The sequence below is a fragment of the Epinephelus moara genome, chromosome 3, assembly GCF_006386435.1.
Source record: "Epinephelus moara isolate mb chromosome 3, YSFRI_EMoa_1.0, whole genome shotgun sequence".
In the NCBI taxonomy this organism is placed as follows: domain Eukaryota; kingdom Metazoa; phylum Chordata; class Actinopteri; order Perciformes; family Serranidae; genus Epinephelus; species Epinephelus moara.
In genome coordinates, this window is record NC_065508.1 from 10,783,234 (window position 1) to 10,805,661 (window position 22,428).

At 41.1% G+C, this 22,428-nt stretch overlaps 2 protein-coding genes across 3 annotated transcripts in view; both read right to left on the bottom strand.

Annotated features, from left to right (window-relative positions):
* Positions 1-1,395: 1,395 nt before the first annotated feature.
* The window catches only part of LOC126388218 (phosphatidylinositol-binding clathrin assembly protein-like), a 36,246-nt gene continuing 15,213 nt past the window's right edge, over positions 1,396-22,428 (bottom strand). Inside the window, exons 6-19 of one of the 2 annotated variants that reach the window (XM_050041200.1) lie at positions 22,236-22,347; positions 20,191-20,297; positions 18,833-18,874; positions 16,928-17,013; positions 12,806-12,908; positions 12,175-12,308; positions 11,899-11,996; positions 11,570-11,683; positions 11,420-11,450; positions 11,130-11,271; positions 7,067-7,090; positions 6,517-6,573; positions 6,289-6,408; positions 1,396-4,032 (exon numbers count right to left, since the gene is read on the bottom strand). In XM_050041200.1, coding sequence (XP_049897157.1) covers positions 4,018-4,032; positions 6,289-6,408; positions 6,517-6,573; positions 7,067-7,090; positions 11,130-11,271; positions 11,420-11,450; positions 11,570-11,683; positions 11,899-11,996; positions 12,175-12,308; positions 12,806-12,908; positions 16,928-17,013; positions 18,833-18,874; positions 20,191-20,297; positions 22,236-22,347 — 1,185 coding nt within the window. In that variant the 3' untranslated portion in view covers positions 1,396-4,017. The remainder of the gene's footprint in view (positions 4,033-6,288; positions 6,409-6,516; positions 6,574-7,066; positions 7,091-11,129; positions 11,272-11,419; positions 11,451-11,569; positions 11,684-11,898; positions 11,997-12,174; positions 12,309-12,805; positions 12,909-16,927; positions 17,014-18,832; positions 18,875-20,190; positions 20,298-22,235; positions 22,348-22,428) is intronic. The other variant, XM_050041199.1, reaches the window with a different exon arrangement.
* Positions 12,734-22,428, bottom strand: part of snx12 (sorting nexin 12) — a 78,273-nt gene continuing 68,578 nt past the window's right edge. Inside the window, exon 5 of the mRNA XM_050041206.1 lies at positions 12,734-12,743. Within this exon, the coding sequence (XP_049897163.1) occupies positions 12,741-12,743 (3 nt within the window). The 3' untranslated portion in view covers positions 12,734-12,740. The remainder of the gene's footprint in view (positions 12,744-22,428) is intronic.

The following is a 22,428-nucleotide window of genomic DNA, read 5'->3' on the forward strand; positions in this document are numbered from 1 at the left end:
TTTTGTAAAGTTAGAGTGCAGGTAGAAGTGTGCGCTGACAACTTACGTAAATACTGGGATGGAAAACTCCTTTTCTAGTCTTGACTAGAAAAGGAGTTGTCATACTAGACTTGTATGGAAAGGAAGGACAAACTGAATGTAAGAGAGAAGAATACTTTTTCTAACAGACTCACCTGTTGAGGCAGGTTTTCTCTAAGTCTGAGAAACTTGGATGAGGATCTTTAGGAAATCCAACCCCAGACTGAATACTACAACTTCTAGTTTGCCTTGCAGGGGAGAGGGCAATTGAGGATAGATAACTGTGTTATAAAAAATAAAGCTTAAAGAGACTTGACTGACTGACAGATGAATTTTGTCTGAAATTTTTACCCATCTGCACTTAAACAGGAGGGTTGAAAACTTGGTCACTGATCTCTAAACCCATGTCCAGGTCTGCACACTTTCTGGGCCTGGTTTGCTGAAATTGTTTCAAAATATAAGTTGAAGCTTCTGGTGAATCCAAGCCTGGTTTCAGGAAACCAGTCTGTGCTTCAGGAGGGTGACTGGGAAAGAATAAGTCCAGTTGATGGCAACAGACAGGACAAGACTGGGCAAACACGTTAAAAACACCACACAATGTTGACCAGACCAAACACATATTACAGTACTTTGACTTTCATTCGCAACCTCCCATGATGCTGCTGGCATAGTATGAAAAAGGAGCGAGCATTCAAACACACGTATTGAAAATAGCAACGCTTTAATAAAGAGCGATTTTACAAGACTGCAATGTCTAGCTAGCTAGGTGATAACTGGCATTGACATCCATGGTGTTTTACAAAGATGCAGTTGTGGTAACTGGGTTTGAAGTTCGATGGGTTACTTGCAAGTTGCATTTCTGCATGCGAGGCGGCCTTCAAACAGTTACTGACCCTACATTGTAAAACAGTTGATTATGAATGTCAATGAACGTTCATGTCAAGAGGTAAGTAAAAAATCTCATGGAGAAATTTCCTTAACGTTTTCCAAACACACCGGTAAGTGAGAGTTCACACAATGGTCATGCTTTTACCGGGCACACAAGCCAATAAAAAGACGACACTTAATCATGCAAAAAAAGACAGTTTCTTTGTCTCTAAAAAATAAAAGAACAAAAAAATCCTTTTGAGTTCTGATATCATCCATCCGTAGTGACCTTGAATAAGAAGAAGCTGCGCTTTGATGATGACTTTGGTGCAAAAAAATGTTCCTGTTTCGAAGAGGACAGACCCTGTCCTGTCCACTTCCTCGATGAAGACACTCTTGGTATAGACCAGTTGTGATAGTTTACCCTTGACCCACCCCCACAAACCCCACCCCCTTCCTCCTCGAGATGGACACAAACATCACAAACATCAAACCCACCCACCCATCCCTGGATGATGACACCTTCAAAATACAACCATTCAAACACAGATACAGCAATAAATTGTCCCACGTACAGTACGTCATCCAATGGGGCTTCGATCACTTTACAGAGAGAGCACGTCTAAAAACACATGAACGGCATTACCTATATACAGAGGACACATTAACAGTCAGAGGTTGGCCCAGGATGGATCGAGCTGCGTCGTGGGAGTGAAGTGCACAATGAAAAGAGCATTCAGCTGACGGAGAAAGACAAACCACCGGGACGAGGAGTAATGGAGAGTGAAACAACAATTTTTCCAAAGGAGATAATCCAAATGTCAGCTGGCCTCTTGTTGAGAAACCTCAGAGAATATCTGCCTGCTTGGTGACGGTTTCTAACACTGAAGTCTCTGCTGGTAGTAGAGTCGTAGCTGCGGGGGAGATTGGGTTTTTGCGTAGCCAGCAGTTACAGTTCAAGGTTGAATCATATCGCCACCATACAGTCGCAATTCTCTGATGATTTTCTGAGGAATCATGAGCGTGTGCAGCTCCAGCTGTCTGGAGAGGTTCGCCTCGGATTCACTTGGAGATTCCAGGTCCGATGACTTTGGGGCTTTTTTTCCTGTTTTTGCGTTTTTCAGCAGATGAGTTATCCTTGGAGCCACCTTAATTTTGATGTTGGGTTGTACAGACTGAGACACGGTCACAATAACACTCAACTGCTAAGTTAGTACACGCTACCAGCTCACTAGAGACCTTTCATCTCTAACTGAGGAACATGACCCTGTTTATCTCTATGGGAAGGCATGTGCACACAAACACACATACAGTACATGTACATAGAACAGACACAATCAATAGAAAACGACTTCATCCCCAATCAATTATTGCCCCTTTCAACTGTACATCCCAGCAATGATTTTAGGTTTTGTGCAGCAGAGCGTTGTCCCCTCTTCGAAGGTTTGTGCTATATATATTTATATATATATATATCGTCTGTCTGTAGCTTGACCTTGGATCTGCCAGAAAAGCCACATTAACATTTAACGTCTCATTAAAGCCCCCTGTCTCTGGCTGTCTGAATTAATCTGCATGTCGTCACTGCAGGCATTACTAGGGTCATGATCGACAGACATTACCCTCAGTCGCTTTACGACGGTCTGGTCCTCATTTGACTCCTCCAGCTGACCTTTAGCTGTCCTGTCCGTAAATGTTAGCACTACATTAGCGAACCCCTTTCTGTGGTAGCAGTGCCTTTAACTCCTCTAAGTCGAGGTGAGATATCTGCCGCGGTAATTACCTTCATCCAGTTTTTCTGGAGTGCAAAGGACTTCACAGGGGACTCGTGTCGGACAGGACTGATGCTCAGGGCAGGGAGGAAATCACACAGTTGGGAGTTAGACCATTTCTGTTTGGCAAAACTGAGAATCACGTCCTTGCTAATATCCACTCGCCTGTCTATCTGGCTCTCAGTGCATTTTTCACTACTTTTTAGAGCAGTACGGGTATAACAGAAGAGATTAGAAAACAAAATAAAACAGCATTCTGTACAGAAACCTGATGTGGACACACGACAACACTACAAACAGCTTTCTAAACAGCCTACAGATGGGTGGAAAAGACAGTAACGAGATTGCATGATATTGCACAGCTGTAGAGGAGGAAAACAAAAAGGAACAAAATACACAGTGTGTACAGCACGACCCCAAGTAGCAAAGTTAGTGTACGAGGTTTGTTTACATCCAAATGCGATGCCTGGGTCTGGCTCAGTGCTTTCATCAGTTAGTTCCAGTGCAGTAACACGTTGGTACCTGGCAACACAGTAATGACATCAGGTACCAAAAGAGAAACACGTAAAGTAAAGTACACACCCTACACAGCCACGTCCATCCACACACACACGCACACACACACCTGCAAATTATCGTTCCACACCGGATTTTTGATGTGAAGTTGGCAATTAAGAACAAATGGAGCTCATAAAAAGACTCAAACGATAATGTCGATGCAGCACACTGAAATGTAGAAAAAGGGACGCACGCATTCACACACTTCTGACATCAGGTGATGGATGACACGCAAACCGGGAACCAGTCTGAATAAGACGCTAAAATCACCTACACAGACATACACCCTTGGCAAAGTTCACATTGAGTAAAGTGCCAGCAAACAATCCAATCAGAGAAAGAGACGCGTGTCCTCCGAGTTTGAAGTGGGCAAGTTTTTATACAGGAAATTATCGGGATGAGGAGGTCGGGAAGTGGCAGTAGAGCTTCTGCACTTCCTCGGAGCTGTCATCACAGGTCGTAATCGCCGTTTGAATTGGCGAATCAAACAGAGGATGAGTGGGGTTGATGCAGAGCCTCTGGTGCTCCATTCAAAGACAGAGAGATCAGTAGCCACATGGAGAGAGGAGAGGAGATTAGAGGGTGAGGCGACATGGAAACAGACATCAGCATTTCATCTTTCATCCGTCCTCTGGTCCTCTCCCCTCCTTCCTCTCCCCTCCCTTTTTCCTCTCTGTCTTCCTCTTTCTTCCTCCGGCACTGGATTTGGTTCTGGATTTGTTTTCTTCGACTCTTTCTCTCTCCATCTCTTTCCTCTCGCCTTCTCTCTCACGGCTTTGCTGCCATGGTTACAACATCATCCCTACATGAAGTGCATCTGCAGAGGACGGGGGGAGAATGGAGAGTAATTTAGTTCAACAAAACACCTCATCAAGTGTTCAGGCATCTACTGACAAGCATATTACCTGCCGCAGTGGCAGGAAAACAGCTTCTCAGGGGCGCGAGTGCTCAGCAGGCAATTATATTACTCTGTTATGTTTTGAATAATTGGTCAAAATATGCTTGTTTGTGCTCCTGAGAGGTTCGTGACAGACCAACTGATGATTACTGCCTGAGTAAAACACTTTCTTCACACTTGCTGGTCATTTATCTGACAGCATGATTCATCCTTCTTGTCTGAGGGTCAACAGCTTATCAGTCATCAAGAATAGCTCTGAATGAGTGCATCAGTTATTTCAGAGGACTTGCAGACAGGAGGCAGACATACAGGTAAAGGCATCCTTGGTTGTTTTTATGCCGTTATAGTTACGTATGAATTCAGGATGTCCTACTTTTATTTAGTCCACCCATTCTTTTAATGTGCCTTGTCTACTTCTGCTTCAGTTAGGAATTTCCTGCTTGCCAGAAAAGTGTTCAGTAGCCCCCAGATAACTGGCTATAGCTCCAGAGCTACTACTTTAAAGGGACAGTTCCACCCAAAAATCAAAAAGATATATTTTTCCTCTTACCTGTAGTACTGTTTATCTGTCTAGATTGTTTTGGTGTGATTTGCAGAGTGTTGGAGATATCGGCTTTAGAGATGTTTGCCTTCTATTGAATATTATGGAACTAGATGGAACTCTGCTTATGGTGCTCAAAGTGCAAAACCCCCCACAAAAGAATAATTTGAAAAACTCAACAGCAATGTCTCAGAAATCATGACCTGGTTACTCAAGATAATCCACAGACCTTGATGTGAGCAGTTAAGAACTATTTTCTTTCCACACCTGCCAACCCTATCACCCCACAGAAGGAAGTGTGCATCTACTCATGGCTGAGAAGCTTGTGACAGCGGGAGATTTAAACATTAATGGAGTCCAAGCGGCTGAGCTGTAATTTTAGCTAGTTCAGTGGTGCTAGGTGAGCTAGCAGTAGATGAACGCTTCCTTCTGTGCAGTGATCCGATTGGCGGGTGTACTTCAATAGACAGAAAATAGTTCCTACATGAAACTGCTCACAACAAGCTCTGTGGATTATCTTGAGTAACTCAGTCATGATTTCTGGAAAGAGACATTGCTGTTGAGTTGTTTAAATGTATATTTTTGGCACTTTGAGCACCACAAGCCGAGTGCCATCTAGTTTCATTATATTGAAAAGACAGACATCTCTATGGGTGATATCTCCAATACTAGTCAACTCACACCAAAACAATCTAGGCTGATGAATGGCACTACGATTAAGAGGAAAAATATGTACTATTGATTTTGGTGTGAACTATTCCTTTAAAGTACACACTCCAAAGCAAAAAAGTGAGCAGCCCCACCATTCAATCCAATTTAAATTTGGATTGTTTCTCTCACACCCTTCCTCATTGTCTCCTAAACATGTCTACATATATTGAAAGATAAATTTTGATGTCCACAGAGATAGCTGAAAGTATCTGCCAGACAAGTGCCTTGTGTTTATGTATGCAAGTAGCCTAAATGAAAAGAGTTTCTGTAATAACATAGCTCTAAACTAAGGTTTAAAAAAACTACCATTACTCCAACTGAGCTGCTATGGCATTGCAGCTTTTCCGTGTGATGCCAGAGTCTATAATTTGCCATGAATGTTTGGGATGAAGAAAAAGACACACAACTTAAGAAAAAAGCAGCATTTAAAAGGCAGAATATTAAGAAAATAGCTCAGCAGTTTGGAAAATGTGCTTATTTGCTTTCCTGCTGAGGGTTACACGAGAAGATTGATACCACAATATGAAGCTACAGCCAGTTAAATGTTGGCGAAGATTCTCAGTCATCCAGGTCATGGTAATCTTCAGTGACTCTGTAAGTGTTCACACCCACACAGTCTAAAGCCTGTGACTCCGCACCAGTCAATTCAAACTGAAGACGCCTCTTGGATAAGAGGTGAAACATCTTGAAGACACTCAAGCAAGTCCAGTTGCCTACGATATAGCACTTAAGATTAGAGCTAGTTAGCTTAGCTTAGCATAAAGCAGTTTTACAGCATATTGAATAGACAAATATCAGAGTGGTATCAATCTGCTCATCCAACTCTCAGCAAGAAAGCAAATGGCCATAGTTCCCAAAAAGTCAGATTCCTTTAACAACAATATGTGGCATATGCACTGTAGTGTGGTGTGTGTGTGTGTTACCTGTGTCCCCGGGATGGGTCCAAAGGGATTGGTGGGTCTCAGGACAGGCTGGTTGTACATGACAGGCTGCGGGGGCATCATGGGAACGCCCCCCATCTGATGACTCATCTGAGGAGGGAGCTGCTCAGAGGACAGGTGGGAGAAACAAATGTTTCAGATTCAGAGTAGATTAATGTCAGCAGAGTATGAATGTATGAATGTATCACTGAGATTAAAGCTGCTCTTTACCATTCCATACACAGGCACTTGGGGTGTCGTCATAGGAAAAGCCACTGGTGCAGGAGCCTGTACGGAGAGAAAGAGAGAAACACAATACACGACTCTCAGGCTGAGCTGCAGTCGTAATCTTGACCTGAAAGTTGATAACAAACCTAATCCTGATGCTGTCAGCCTCATGTCTAACCTGTCACAGATGTCCCCCCAAGCAAAGACAGGAATGTTTTGACATTCTTTAACATTTGCATTTGTTTGTGTATAGCTAATCCTGAGCAACAAGAAGACATGCAACGTTTAACAAAGTAGAATTGAGGTAGCAGATTGGCAGCCTGTAATAACCACAAGGGATGCAACAACAATGCCGAGGCAGTACAATAAGCAAAAGAATTCCCTCTTCCTCTGATAATTCGTGTATCGTCAACAATACAAACAGCCTAATAATAAAAGTGCCACAAGAATAGATTTTAAAAAAGCAAAGCAGACAGGTTTTTGGAGGATGTCGGGATGAAATCAGGTGCACGCAGAGGAGTGAGGGGGAGGTGAAGTAAAGAAAAGTACTTACATAGCCAGTATAGATCATCCCATTCTGTGGAGAGTTACAGAAAAAGAGGGTTACAACAATAAACGTCGTGCTTGGGCCATTTCTTTAAATGAGCAGAGGAGATAAACCAGACCTTTGCCCATTCCTCATGTTCAAATCACTTCTACTTTCTATTCACGTCGTGCCACCCGCTTTCCGAGCCATTTGCTGAATAAATGAGCGGTTTGAGTCGAGAGGTCAATCAGTCGAAAATTAGAAGATGAAACCAGATTGAATGGAAGAGACGCGTGGATAATTAGAGTGGAGCACAAAGGACAGACGCACATTTGGGAGCTCCTTCAAAAAGCCCTGAATGCAGCAGAAAGTTACATTTGGCCAACAGGTACATTTAATGAGTTTCATTCCAGAGTGAGATATCAGACTATTAGGAAAAACTGACTTCACTGACAGAATGATGGATGGCACCAAATTAATACACAATACAATGCTCCTTTAAAAAGATATCTACAAGAGCAGTGCAGCAGTGCTTCCCCGACAAAATGGCCACATTTACAGACTTGACCCTTCATAATATAGAGACTTAAATGTCAGGCTGATTTTGTTTTTACTTTTCTATAGTTGTTTTGTAACTGCCATGGATGTTTTACTGAAAGAGACAATCAGGCACAGGTCCAGGGGCCGCCATGACCCTCGCCTGCAAAGTGTCACTTCAATTAACACGTATCGACCGGAAAAACACTCCAAAATGACCTCAAAGAAACACTAAATAACCAAAAAATATACAAACTGATCACAAAGAGACACAAAAAGAATATGCCAAGAGACACAAAATGACCACAAAACACACAAAATGACCTCAAAGAGACACAAACCATCTACCAAGAGATACAAAATGACAGAGAAATACACAAAGTGACCACAAAGAAGCACAAAAAGAATATGCAAAGAGACACAAAAAGACCAAAAGCTATGCAAAATGATCTCAAAGAGACACAAAACATGTACCAAGAGACACAAAAATGACCAAAAAAATACAAATTGACCACAGACACAAAATACCATAAAGAGACACAAAATGTCACCAAAAAAACACAAAATGAACTCAAAGAGACATGAAACATCTACTAAGAGACACAAAATGACTGAAAAATACATAAAATGACCAAAAAAGGCACAAAAAGAATATGCCAACAGACACAAAATGACCATGAAGAGACACAAAAAGAATATGCAAAGAGACACAAAAGGACCAAAAAACACACACAATGATCTCAAAGTGACACAAAACATCTACACAATGACACAAAGCGACCGGAAAATACACAAAATGACCGGAAAGAGACACTAAACGACCAAAAAAATACACAAAATGACCTCAAAGAGAAACAGCGACTACTACTAGACAAAATGACTGAAAAGAGACCTAGAAAGACCATGAAGAGACACAAAACAAACAAAAAACGCTAAAATTATCTCAGAGACACAAAACAACTACAAATGGACACAGAAAAAGAAAACACAAAGGAGACTTTAAAGGGGCCCATTGTCTCATTGCAGGAAAACTTGCTGACTTTTGTAGATTAAAGTATCATGTAATGAAACTCACTACACAGAGAGGGTTTTTTTCTCCTATTGATACATGTTGGTACTAGTTGGTAATAATCAGTTGATAATGTAGACTATATCTTTACTGTCCAACAGGGGGGAAATTTGTCTTCGGCCCACTAAACACAAGAAACAACAGCATAAAAAGCAGACAAACAATTTGAAAAACAAACATATAGACAAGGTCATACTCATGTTAAAAACAGTTCATGTGAGTGTCTGTCTGTGGCTTAAATCTCAGTCACTTTGTTGAGTTAAGAATATTGATGGCATTCGGGTTGAAGGACTTCTTAAATACATTTTTGGTTGCCAAAGTGAATCTGTAGCGCTTCCCGGAGCTCAAGAGCTCAAAGTGGCTGAAGAGAGGATGGGCGCTATCTGCCAGGATACTCCTCACTTTCTTGTTCGTACTTGAAAAAAAAGTTTAGTCAAGGGCTTTTGGGCTTTGCTAACTATTTTGCTTGCCATTGATATAATCCTAGAAGGTTTATTCTCAGATCTACAGTTCGGTGATTGTACCGGGAAGGAAGGTGGAACTTCCAGTTCTAAAATCTACTGACTAACACTGAAGCCACTCAGTTTCTTGTGAGGATAGAGTCACTGTGAGCACCTCTTGAAAATATACTTAGTGTTTTTAATGAATCTCACTTTGGAGTCCAGAACTGTACCGAGGTTTTAAAGCTTTCCACAGTTTCAACATGTTGGTCACCAAGTGAAATTGGCTCTGTTTTCAGATCTTGTTTCTGCACATAATTCATTATTTCATCCTGGTCCAATTAATTTCTAGCTGGCAAATGGGACAACGTATTTGAAGGGCCTCGGTGTGCCCCAGATAGGCAACTTCACCTAATGGGTCTGTTTTCTGTAGAAGGTCAACTAAGGCCATGTCATCAGCATACTTAGACAATCTAAAATGTTTCTCGTGATGATATCATTGGTTAAAAGAGGAAATAGCACAGGGGAAAGAATCCAGCCTTGTGGGTAGGAGTCAGGAGTTGCTGGTTAAAATCAAATTTTGATATCTGGGAGCAAAAACTGACAAATATTTTGAGGCTTTTCTCTGTTTTATATCATTGTGAAATTAAAGGTCCCATATTGTAAAAGGTCAGATTTCTGTGTCTTCTTTAATATAAAACAGGCATGGGTCAAATTCATCAAAACACTCAATCTACAGAGAAATGCACATAGTCTGTATTCAGGAACTGTGCCTTTAAACAAGCCATCAAGACCTCTGTGCATTTGTGATGTCACAACTAGACTTCATAGACCGTTTCAAAATTAAATAATAAACATGGGTCCCTTTCTATTTCCTGTTGGAATGTTTTGCAGTGTATGTGAATGACATCAGCTGACAGGAAGTGAACATGGACCCAAGCTATTGGCTAATGTAATTCCGGTGGTACAGTCTATAAAGGTAGAGAGTGCCAGTACAGTGTTGTTATAGTCATTTGCCGGCTGCAATGAATGTGCAGAGACGCAGAGAGTGCAGATGAGGCCCCCAGGAAGTGTGCCAGGCTTTGAAGCCAATGTTTGTAGTGGCCAAACAGTGGTACTGCAATTTTTGGTGTCCGTCATGTGATGCCATTGGGCCCAAAAAGACTTTTTCTCATAGACTTACATTGGGAAAGAGACGTCTGTAAATCAGTGGATACTTTTTTTTTAATGTTGCAATTGTGTCGAAATCACTCATTACATGTTAGCGGAGCGCGAAACCCGGAAGTCAGCCGCTTGGCCGGTAAGTTTCTAGTGCACCTGCTCTGTGGGCCCAATGATACGGAAGCACTGCCGATCATCTATGTAATTTCATACTGCAGAAATAAAGGTATTCTAGCTTCATGCACCACTGAGCAACTTTCATATGAATAAATACGGCCCCACCGCCAATGCTGTATCCAGGTCTCTTAATACATCCATACTACACATGTGGAAGACCTGGAAAAGCTGACCAAGACGAGCTGACTGGGCTTTTTCAGGAGAGAGGGCTTAAAGAGACAGGCACTAAAACGGGCCGTTTCATACAGAGGGTGAATCCAGGTATTGTCAGGCAGACAGTATGAGGAAATAAAGGGGTTTTTTTTGTTTTTACATTAAAGCATGTAAACATGTTCCAGTAGAAACCCCAAATACAAGTATGAACCTGAAAATTAGCACACTATGGGACCTTTAATATCTTTATTTTGATCTTTTATCTTTTTGTTGGCAGAGACACTACAGTACCTTTTCAATTTGTGATCCACCCTAACAAGCAGTGTGAAATATGTGCCTCTGTTGGGTGAAAGTCACACACAAAAGGCACAAATTGGCACTGTGCAGGTCAGGTTTTGGAGCGAACCCAATGATACTGGAGTAAATTGATGTCCTCATAACAAACAGGTGAGTGAATGAGCTGTGAATAAATCTGCATGCGCCACATGCAATTCACAACAAAAGATTTTTTTTCCCCTGGAACTTGACAAGATGAATGTAGCCTTTAACTTACCATCTGAGGGACAGGCATGGGTGCAGGTGCCATGGGATGGGTGGTGTGAGTCCAGTTGGTGCTGGTGCACATGGTCTTTGACTGCCAGCCGCCCCCTCCTGTTGGCTTCTTCTCTACCAGCTGACTCCACTGGAGCTCTGGCCTGATGCATACACACAAACACAGACGGAGCGTTGTCAGGTGCACAGATGTTGCAAAAACCCAAAGACAAATAATGACAAATAAAGCTGGATAGACAGCTGAGTCATTTGCTTGTGGCTAAGTCTTAGATGTCAGAAAAACCCACTCACTTTTTAGCTGGCGTCCCCCCAAACTGCAGGTCTGAGAGAAGCAAACAAGAAACACAACATCAGCTAAAAGGAAGCAAAACAGCCGGAGAAGACGAACATGAAACATGAAAGCTGTGACTGAATCTTCAGAGAGAGACTCTGTATACTCACTACCAACGAGGTTGGCTAATGAAGAGTCCAAATCGTTGGGCAGCATTTTCCCAGAGTGCAATGGGACTCCGGGGCTGTGAATTTGAGCGGGTGGGGCTGGCTTTAGCAGGTCACCTGACATCCAAGGGTTACCATGGTAACATGAGAGGAGAAAAAGAGGGGGAAATGAGTCAAGAGCATGAAGCAACTGGGCATCACTGTCACAGTGTATCCAGCTCTGAGCAGTGCAGTGTGTGTATGAGTGGGCATTTATTTGCACGCTTCATTGTATGTTTGCATGATTATATGCGTGTGTGTGTGTGTGTGTGTGGTTGTGTATGCAGTCCTACCTCCCCAGGCATTGTTATTGTTGGGCACAGTGTGTGTGGTCTGGATGGGGGTGAAGTTAGGCTGCAGGGTGAACAGCTCACTGGTCAGGTTTGGCACACTGCAGGAATGAAAACAGAGAGCAGAGGTTTTTTTCCTCATTTTATGTTTATATAACGAGAAAAGGCCATTTTAAAAAATCAGATTTATAATGACAGCCAAGCAAAAGGCCGCTTGCTGAAGAGTCCTTCTTTAACTTTGCCTTTCTGGCTTTAACACACAGCAGATGTTAGACTCACTGGTTGCTGACGGGTACGATTGGTGAGTTGGAGAAGAGATCCGTGGCCCCTCCGCTGCTGTTGGCACTGCCCACTGATTGGGTGCTGGGTGACACATTGGGTGTCTGAATATCGATCACCTTATGACCGTCCTCCTGCAATGGGGAGCATCAACAGTATGACATATTCATGGTTTGTAAACAGCCCCGCAGCACACACAAATGGTGTTAACCTCTTTTGGAGAAACAACCACAAACAATGGAGCCATTATAAATATTTGTATTCCTGGATGCTTCTTTATTTGAATGAAAAATCCACTGCAGAGGGTCTTGAGATTGTGACTTCATTGTCATTCTCTGTGCAGCTCTGTACGCTATGGGCCGGCAGCCAGAGACAGACAGTGTATTTCACTGTACCGCAGGACCAATGCACTTGTCCATTCAACTTCAACAACAGTGTGGAGGACAGAAAGAAGTGAAGTACACTTCATGCAAGCTAAAGTGATTTCAGTCTGCTTTTCTCACTTAAAAGCAGAAACAGTAAGAAAAGATGTGTGCACTTGTAATGGTTATATACTGTGGTTTCATTCAGCACAGTATTGTTGGTATGTATGAGCTGTCTAAATGTTAATAATGTCTTGCAGATATCTCGCCTTGTGTTGCTGCAGTCTGTTGTCTTCTGTCTTGTCTTCCATACGGCTGAGAGAGATCCCAGTGCTGGACAGAGAGGACACTGCACTGGACAAGGTGCTGGATCTGAGGGTGACACACACAAACATTTTTGCACAACTGGTTGCTATATTTCCTGGTTTTGCTTGTCTCTTTTTACTGCTCTTTTACTTTTTACTGAATCTTTTCATGTTACAGTGTACATTGTAACATGTAACATGTCTGCTTTTTTTAACAAGACAAGAATCCACAGCCCCACAGAGCTAAACCTGCGACAAGATGATGCTCGGTGAGATTCATCCTCTGGGGATCATGACTGTCTGCACCAAACGTCTCTGCAATTAGAATGGAGACTGATTTTGCCATCCCCAAACATTGCTGCTAGCATGGTGAAAAAGTTTTCAAGCTGTAGTCATAGTTAAAGAAGTAATAGAATAGATAGTGTTAGAGAGTAGTGAACTACATGTAATTAAACTTGAACTAGAGGTTTAACTTTATTTTGCAGTAGCTAGCTGGTATTATAACTACGGCCATATTAGCATAGTGATTCCAGTAGTTAAATTACTTTTGCCTTTTTTTTGTAGTTAACTACTGAAATTACAATCTATTTCAGGTTATAAAAGGATTGATTTTTTTAATTCTTATTTTATAATTGCTTCTCTACTGTTAATGAGCTCCATTTGTCCACAATTAGTCATAATTAATTATTGCAATTTATTAACAATGTTCATAGAGGTTGTTGCATGCTATTTTAGAAGTTAGCTGGCTATCTAAGTAATCCTGTTTGGTGCAATACCCCCACCTGGGCTCTAGTCTGTGAATGGCAGGTGTCTGACTGATAGACATTGTATACAAAACCAAAGATGACATTCTTTACACTTTCCAATGGATTGTGGGGTATTTTATGCTTTTCGTTTATGTATGATCTGTGAATAAGTGGGCACTATTTGCAACAAACTTCATTAAGTGTCATTTTTTGCTGGCATGTGAGTTTTTCTGTATTGTATTTTGTTAATCAGTTAATTGAATTAAATTTTTTTGATATCTCTTTTTACGTTTTTCAATTTAGCATGAACATCACAACCAATTCCCTCCAAAAAAAACCCAAACAAACAAACAAAATTCAATATAGACAAATCTCACAAAAACAGTGAGCCAAAAAAGTAGTTTGAACTAGGCCCAGTTTTCTTGTGTAGCTTTAATTAACCAAACTAGATTTCTCCCTCCAGTGTGAAGTAATTAGTAGCTCCCCAACACTGAAATCTTGCAGTTAATGACAATTAAACCATGTAAATGCACATTGGAATAAATTAAGACGTCATCATTAGTTATGGTTGCATTATTGTACCTTGGCATTGTTTAAAAAAAAATAATTTTGTTAATTTAGTTAACGCACCACCCCGCGAGCGCGCAAAACTGACGCAAATTAAATGCTGCGTCATCAACAGGTGCATTATGGGTGTGGCTAACGTCCAAACCGCTATTCATGCTAACGGTCATGGTGGGTCCTTCAGTGGTCACTTCTGTGTTCAATGAGGAACTTTATACCTTCAGTGAGGTGTGTGAGGCCTTTGTGAGTGACGGAGAAGCTGAGTGAAGTGGTTATACTGGGACACAGAGGTTAAATGGACTGGTTACACTGGGACAGAGAGGCTAACTGAGCTAGTTATACTTTGCTTTGAGAATGAACGAGCAGACTAGTGATAGTAAAACAGGTGAGTGTAACAACAACAAGCTAAGTGTTGTAACTACTCTGCTGTAATGTCTGTGTGGAGATTTTATTGTTCAGCATCTCTGTGTTTGTCTGCTTTGGTGGTGTTTTATTCTGCTGCTGATCCTGTAAGAGGCCTCAGGCTGTTTAATTTGTGCCTTATTAATGCCTGTTGCACCCTCCTGGTCTGGTTTAGACTTTCTATTCATTGTCGGTCATTTTTGTTTAATTGTCAGAGTGTTGTCGTCTTTTCTAGTTAATTGTAATTAGGCTTCACTGGCAGCTAACGGAATGAGTTGCATTCACAGGCTGTAAAGTGTAGAAAATTAACTACTTGTTGGTTTGGTCATTAAGGCTCTGTGCTGTCGTGTTGCTCCACTATTGTAAATACGTTAATTTCTTTTTTTAATGTAATTCATTTTGCAGCCCTAAGGTGTTTTTTAATTTACAATTCAGTGGTATCATTCTGCTTATCATCACACAATTTAACTGACTCACTTTTTACCTGGGTACAACTTCTTCAAGGTAACAGTACTTTTACTTTACACGAATTTTTGTAAGGTATTCCAGATGATGAATAGACCTTTTCACAGCAAACAATTTGACGTGTCACAGTAGGAGCAGCACAGGTGTATTCAACAACATTAATGATAGCTGCATTCCACTTAGAGGAGGCCCTGGTATCATCAATGCTGGCTCACTGGAATAACTTACTGGGACACTAAATGGAAACGAGCCATCGTTAATGTTATCAGTTTCACCTGTGCTTTTCCTACTATGACAAGTCAAAATGTCTGCTGTGACAAAGGTCCATCCTAGTGACTTCCTAAAGAGCTTCTTATACAAGGCAAGGGGAAGGGGGGCCCATAGAGAGCTGGGAGAAGAAATGGGCCTTGAGGGTGTTTCAGATTGCCTCCTCAAAAATACAACTGCACAGTGGCTTGTGAATGTATTCACCCCCCTTCGCATTCTCTCTATTTTGTTGCCTTACAACCTGGATTTTAAAAGTTTTTTTTTATTATTATTATTATTGTGAAACAAACAAGAAATAAGACAAAAAACAGAATATCTGAGCGTGCATAAGTACTCATCTCCCCAAAGACAATACTTCAAAGAGCCACCTTTTGCAACAAATACAGCTGCAAGTCTCTTCAGGTATGTCTCTATGAGCTTGGCACATTTAGCCACTGGAATTTCTGCCCATTCTTCACGGCAAACCTGCTCTAGCTCCGTCATTTTGGATGGGTTCCACTTGTGTACAGCAATATTAAAGTCATACCACAGATTCACAATTGGACTGAGGTCTGGGCTTTGACTGGGCCATTCCAGGACATTTAACTGTTTCTCCTTAAACCACAGAAGTGTTGCTTTAGCAGTGTGTTAAGGGTCATTGTCCTGCTTGAAGGTGAACCTCCATCCAGGGGTATGTATACTGAGATCATGTGGCACTTAGATTGCCCACAGGTGGATCTTATTTAACTAATTATGTGGCCTCTCAAGGTAATGGATGGGGCTTCACCGCAAAGAGGGTGAATACATATGCATGCACCACTCTTCAGTTTTGTATACTTTAGAATTATTTAAAACCTCAAAAAAAAAAAAAAAATTGAACGTATTAATTTGTATTTTGTGCAGGTCTGTTACATAAAATCAAATATAAAATCCATTTAAAGTCCAGGTTGTAAGGCAACAAAATAGAAAGAATACCAAGGTGGCTAATACTTTCGCAAGGCACTGTAATTACATAAGAAGTCATGTGAAACTTAAAGTTGTGCCTTTTGTTATTTATGCCCTCAAACAAGGCCAAGAAGTTCAAGTTAGTAGCAGTCTATTGCAAAATTATATGCCTGTTCTAAATAAACTATAAAAACTAAAAATAAAGTACATATTTAAAAAAAAAAAAAAAAAAAAACACTACTCGATTAAATAAATAATTTCTTATTTTCTTTTGTATTTTTGTCAAGTATAAATTGATAAGCAGATGACTGCTGCGTGATACATATGTTAATGCTGTCCAGTGTAAAGTTGTTATTTGATCATGTGACAAAATGCTCGGATATATGGTTGCTACTGCTAGTTTAAACTCAAAATCTGGGACTAGGGCCTGTCATAGTAAGGTGCACTGGGGCTGGTCATGACTACCTTACGCAACTACTCTTACAGATTTAGTTTTTAGTAGAATATGTATGGACATTAATGCAGGGCTATAGACTCTTAGTCTTGTTGTTAATCATTTGTTTTATAATAAAGTAGTACCACCAGTGTAACAGTAGTAGTAACAGCAGCAGTACTTGTAGCAGCAATAGTACTTGTACTAGTAATAACAGTTATTGCAGTAAGATGGAACAGCAGTAATAGTGGCATTAAGTGGGTGGTGCAGCACATCTGAGTGTACCTGCTGGCAGTGGAGAGGTCCTTAAGCTTCCTGCCCTCCAGAGAGGCTAGATGCTGCTCCAGAGCCTCCAGGAGAGAGCTAGGAGCCTGGGGAGGGGGTAAATGGGAGGGGAGTCGATGGGGCAACATTAGAACCACAGCCAAGTGGACAAAATTGGAGACACTGCTTTCTCTCACACCCATCTCCTCACCTCCTCATATGATCTCACTCACTCACATACGCACACACACAAAGCAGCAGCAAAATTAAGACATCACCCTCAGATTCATTATCTACTCTACGACAGCTCTTTGAACTTTTTTTTTTTTTTTTGCATTTGGTTTCATCAGGTTTGGTTGACCAGCATGCACACATCAGCCTTGGATCATGCAAGCGAGCCTGACTGACAGGTCAGGACAGAGCAGAGCATCGTTGCTGCAGGGCTCCAGAGTAGAAACACAACAAACACGTCTCTGGACCGTCTAACGAGCCCATGCAGAGGCCAGCAGTGCACAAACGCTCTCATTAACACACACACTTACGCACGCATACGTGTAAAGAAAATCACAGTCCAAAAAGTAAGAGTTAACTGATGGATTCCATGTTAGGTTAAGAGTCAAATTAAGATATTATTTGTTTTATTTAGTTTGAAAATGAGGCAGCAGCTAAAGCTAAGTACCAAAATTTTACCCCACTGGAAGCCAAGGAAGTTAACTCATCGAAATGTAAACATCTGGTGAAAAACCAGGTATACACATTGAGCAGCTGGACGGCACTCTTTATTGTAAAACAAAAAAAAAGGATGGATGGGTTCATTTTGACCACATGTGATACCACGGTTTTCATCGAGAGCCTTACATTTCAGCGCCAGAGAACACAACGCAAACACAACAAGCAAAGAAAAGATTTCTCATATACTTATTTTAAGGGGGAAAGAGAGTAAAATGCGAATTCTGGATATCCTTCTTCAGAGAAATCTAGAATATGCTAAAGGTTTAAAAGTAAAACAGACACATATCTAGTGCTCAGTATAGGCATGGGTCACTATGTTGTTGAATAAGGGCATATAAGGTCTTCATAAGCACTACAAACATGGCACTAATTTTAAAAAGTCAGCCCTTTTCAGTTTGTCGCTGGAAATTTGTTGCATTATAAACATCCAATTATGGTTCCACTGAAAAGGATACTATGCATTTGGGGCCTTTAGCATGATATGCAGTGCTTATGATGGCATTATGTACACCTATCCAAGTCATATTTGCAGAGACCTATTTAATAAAAACCATTCGCTGCTCTCCCCACAGCTAATGCAAAGGGACATAATCTTTTCATGGGAAATGGTTTGAACACTGCTTATGTGGGCAAAAACCTATTTCATAAAGCTGTGCCGACTTATTTATATGATAAGCCTTTGAATGAAGAGACAAGCCTTGATATTTACACTGGGAAAATGCCAGAAATACTGCTGGGGAAATTCAGACAGATAAAAAGCCCCGGTCATGGACATCTAAAATAGAAATATTCAAAAGGGAAGCTAAAAACTTTTGATATTCAGCTGCATAACTGCTGCTTTCAAACATCTTACCTTTTAAGAGTAAAATTTGTTCTGCAGTGATTCAGATATGGACAAAAAAATGTAATTCCTGCACTAATGATTGTGACAAATAAATGTGCTTCAAGGCTATTTGCAGGTCTTCATTTATTGTTTCCTCTCTATTCTAGACTCCGAGAGAAAAGGAGAAAAGGCAAAGGAGTTAAGGAGAGTGAAGAAGAGAGGAGGACAGGGCAGCTGCAGTGTGGGCAGGTCTGTAGGGTGAGTAGGGAACGGGAGCGTTTAGAATGAAGCATTATGGGATTGACTTGACGGATTTAAATACTGGTTGACTGACTGGTTGATTGACTGATTGAGATGAGATGTAGACTGACCTGTGTGAGATCGGGGCTGTCGCCCTGATCTATCCCAACTCGCTGTGTCACAAAAAAGGAGGGAGGGGGTAAGGGGAGGGAGGAGGGAGGCAAAATAAAAAATAAACCAAATGTAATAATAAAACAAGGAATAAACCAAAAAACCCAACAGAGTAAAAAGAGGGAAGAGGCGTGTGAAGGAGGAAGAGGAGGAGGAGGAGGAGGGAGAAAGAAGAATCAAACCCAAGCATTCATTACTTCATGCAGTGGCTGGAAAAGAAAACAAATAAAAGACAACAGAGGAGGAGGGGAGGAGGGCGCATGCACACGCATACGAACACCCATATATATAGATATATACACAGTATATGTACACACACACTTATAAGTACACGCACACACACTGAGATCTGGAGACTGGTTTGAAATGAATGCTGAGCACACCGACTGATTGAACAGGCAGGGCAGAGAGGGCAGACAACAGGTCACGTGACGACTGCGAGGTAAGAAACATCCAAAAGGAAGACACTCAACTAATGTTGACTTTGAACAGAAAGAGAAGGGGGGGACACAGATGACACACAAACAGACAAACACACATTTTGTTAGACAGGTAAAATGAATGGGTCCTTAAAGTCAACGTTAGTCTGTTTTGTTTTGTTTTTCTTTGGATCGAGCGGCTGCACCCCAAACCTTCCTCCAAATGGGAACGAAACCAAGCAGAGAGAAAGCCTTTGAAGATGGCGCACGGGATAATGCTACGCAGGATAAAACTGTTTTATATTCACTGTGAAGCCTAGCAAGGACTGCAACTGTTATGAGGATAACAGCCATTATAGAGATTATATTTTTTAAAGGAAAGGGAGGAAATAAAATAAGAGAAAGAGGAGGACAGAGATAGTGATAGAAAAAGAGCTTGCTTGGGCATGCAGTGCAGGCATGTGAACAGGCAGCACGCGAGGGGTCCCTCAACTGGAAGCTCTACATGAGTGGCTCTCTGATAGGCTAGCCATTAATCACTTGTCATGGAGTAACCCCCTCCCCAGGTCAGGGCAAGAGAAGGACAGAAACAGGAGGAACATCTAGAGGCAAAAAAAAGACTTGGAAGTTTAAGAGGAGCCCCTGGACGCTGATCTGCGGTCAGTTTTTAGGTTGGAAAATATCGACCGTAAATCAGATCCAAAGGGTAACAGAAGTCTGGAGCGAATCTCAACAGGTTTAAGTGTTTTTTTCTGCAGGTTTAATTACAGGACAAATATAGAAGAACGTGTTTATAGGAGAGGAGACTGTCGAGATTCGCCTCAGACAGATATTCTCGCCCTCTCCAGTGGCGCTCTGTGTGTCCTCCATTGAGGAGCAGCAGGACAAACGGACGTTACCTCTGCCACTTTGAGAAACTCGGACAGTTTGGTCATCCTGTTGAGGAACGTCTTGTAGAGCTCCAGAGCTTCTTTGCACTGGTTCTTCTTCATGTCAAAGTATTTTTCTGTGGATCAGAAGACCAAAATCAGCATAAGATCACTATTTATTCACAAATAAGGCAAAAGCACATGTTCAGTAAATCCTAAATTAGGATTTATAGCCCTCTGAGGTGCTAGATGAAAATGTTAGAAAGTGTATACAATAAAACAAACTGCTTAAAAATCAATCTGCTGCTGATTTGTCCTGATGAGCCCTGCACATCAGGTGTACGTGCAGGCTGTAATAAATTCCACATAGAGTCCACTATATAACCATCGTTTAGATCAGATCAATTAAGTAATGAATCATTTAATGAACTCCTCACTGGAGAGTGCAATGGTCTGTTCCCAGCCCCTCACTACTCACTAGCTTAATAATTAATGGAAGAAAAGAAGGTGATCTTTAATTGGACTTTTAGAGACAGTCAGAGGAAAAACAGATTTCCCCTCATAGAAGAATTGAGTGGAGTTACAGTCTTGTGATCTCAAAATCTGAGGCAGATTACGCTATTAATACAACTGTATCTGCTCGATTGTACAGGGTTCCCATGGTCATGGAAAACCTGGAAAAGTCAATGATGAAAAATGATGGAATTTTGGTCTGTGTAATTAAATTGTTCCTGTAATCTTCCATGGATCACCTTTCATGTAATGTAAAATAAGTGCAAATTTATTGTCTGTAGCTGTTGGCATAACGTAGCTCCAATATCGATGTGTTAATGCCTGACGTTTGCCATCGCTTACACTATAAAATATTTGACTGTACATGTACACTAAATTACCGGCTACCAGTTGCATTACTTCCACTGTTAATTACTGTGTCATTTTTACAGTAAATTGGTGTGAAAATGGGGCGTCGGTGGCTTAGTGGTAGAGCAGGCGCCCCATGTACAAGGCTGTTGCCGCAGCGGCCCGGGTTCGACTCCAGCCTGTGGCCCTTTGCTGCATGTCACTCCCTCTTTCTCTCCCCCTTTCACACTCGTCTGTCCTATCCATTAAAGGCTAAAAAAATGCCCCAAAAAATATCTTAAAAAAAAAAAAAAAATTGGTGTGAAATGACAGCTGTATGCTCCGCTAACATTACTACGTTTAACTGTAACCTCACAGTTAATGCCCATTACATTACTGTGATATAGCAGTGCGTTCCTGTAAATTACTGAATTTTACTGTAACTTCACAGTTTATGTACAATTGATTACCGTGATTTAGCAATATGCTCCCATAGAATTACTGTATTTCACTGTAAACTCACAGTTAAACTACTTCTGTAAAATTATTATATTATTTACATGCATGAATTTCACAAAAAAAAATTGAATTTAGTTTAATATCACAGTAAAAGCCTGTGACGTGATAATAATGTAATTTATTGTTAAATGTCACAGTTACAAATTGTAACTTCCTGGAAATAATTTCCAGTGTATGTTTCTTCATTTTCTCCCGATGTTTCATCTCTCCCATGTATGAGAGTCAGGCAAGTGGGGACAGATAAATGTTGTGGCAGTGGGATTTAAAATTTAGGGCCATGAATCCCAAAGTTTCCATACCTATGCCTCCATGCTCTTTTTGAACTGCATCACATTTTTGAGATGTAGCAATTGACGTGGGCATGTCAGGGTGTTAAATTGTCACTCGGAGTGCCAATGAGCACTTTGATTTTGTCTTAACTGCTCTGAAAGTGGCGCGTGATTGTTCAAAGATATGGAGTATTCTTATTTTTGATAAATTAACCAGCAGACCAGCTAAATAGTCGGCTGTCATTCCCCCACTGTGGGAACTCTGTTGCTTCATGTCCATGGACCATCTATAATATAATTGACATTTAGAGTAAAATATACACAGTTATGTTCTTGTTATGCCATGAATGGTGCTGGAAAATTCTTTATAGGTCCTTGAATGTCATGGAAAATTTGTGAAATTTTGTCCATGAAAATGTGTGGGATTGTACAGTATGTATTGTTTACCCAGCATGTTGATGACCCCTTCGTTGTATGCCGCAAACAACCGTATGGAGTCTTTAAACAGCAACATGAAAGCTGTGTTGATCACTCCGTTAGTCAGCTCGTTGGAGTTGGGCTGGAGGAAAGAAAGAAACAGACTGTATCAAGACATTGCAGTGTTTTAAATACAAGTCTTGTGTCTTTAAGTCGGGTGTTT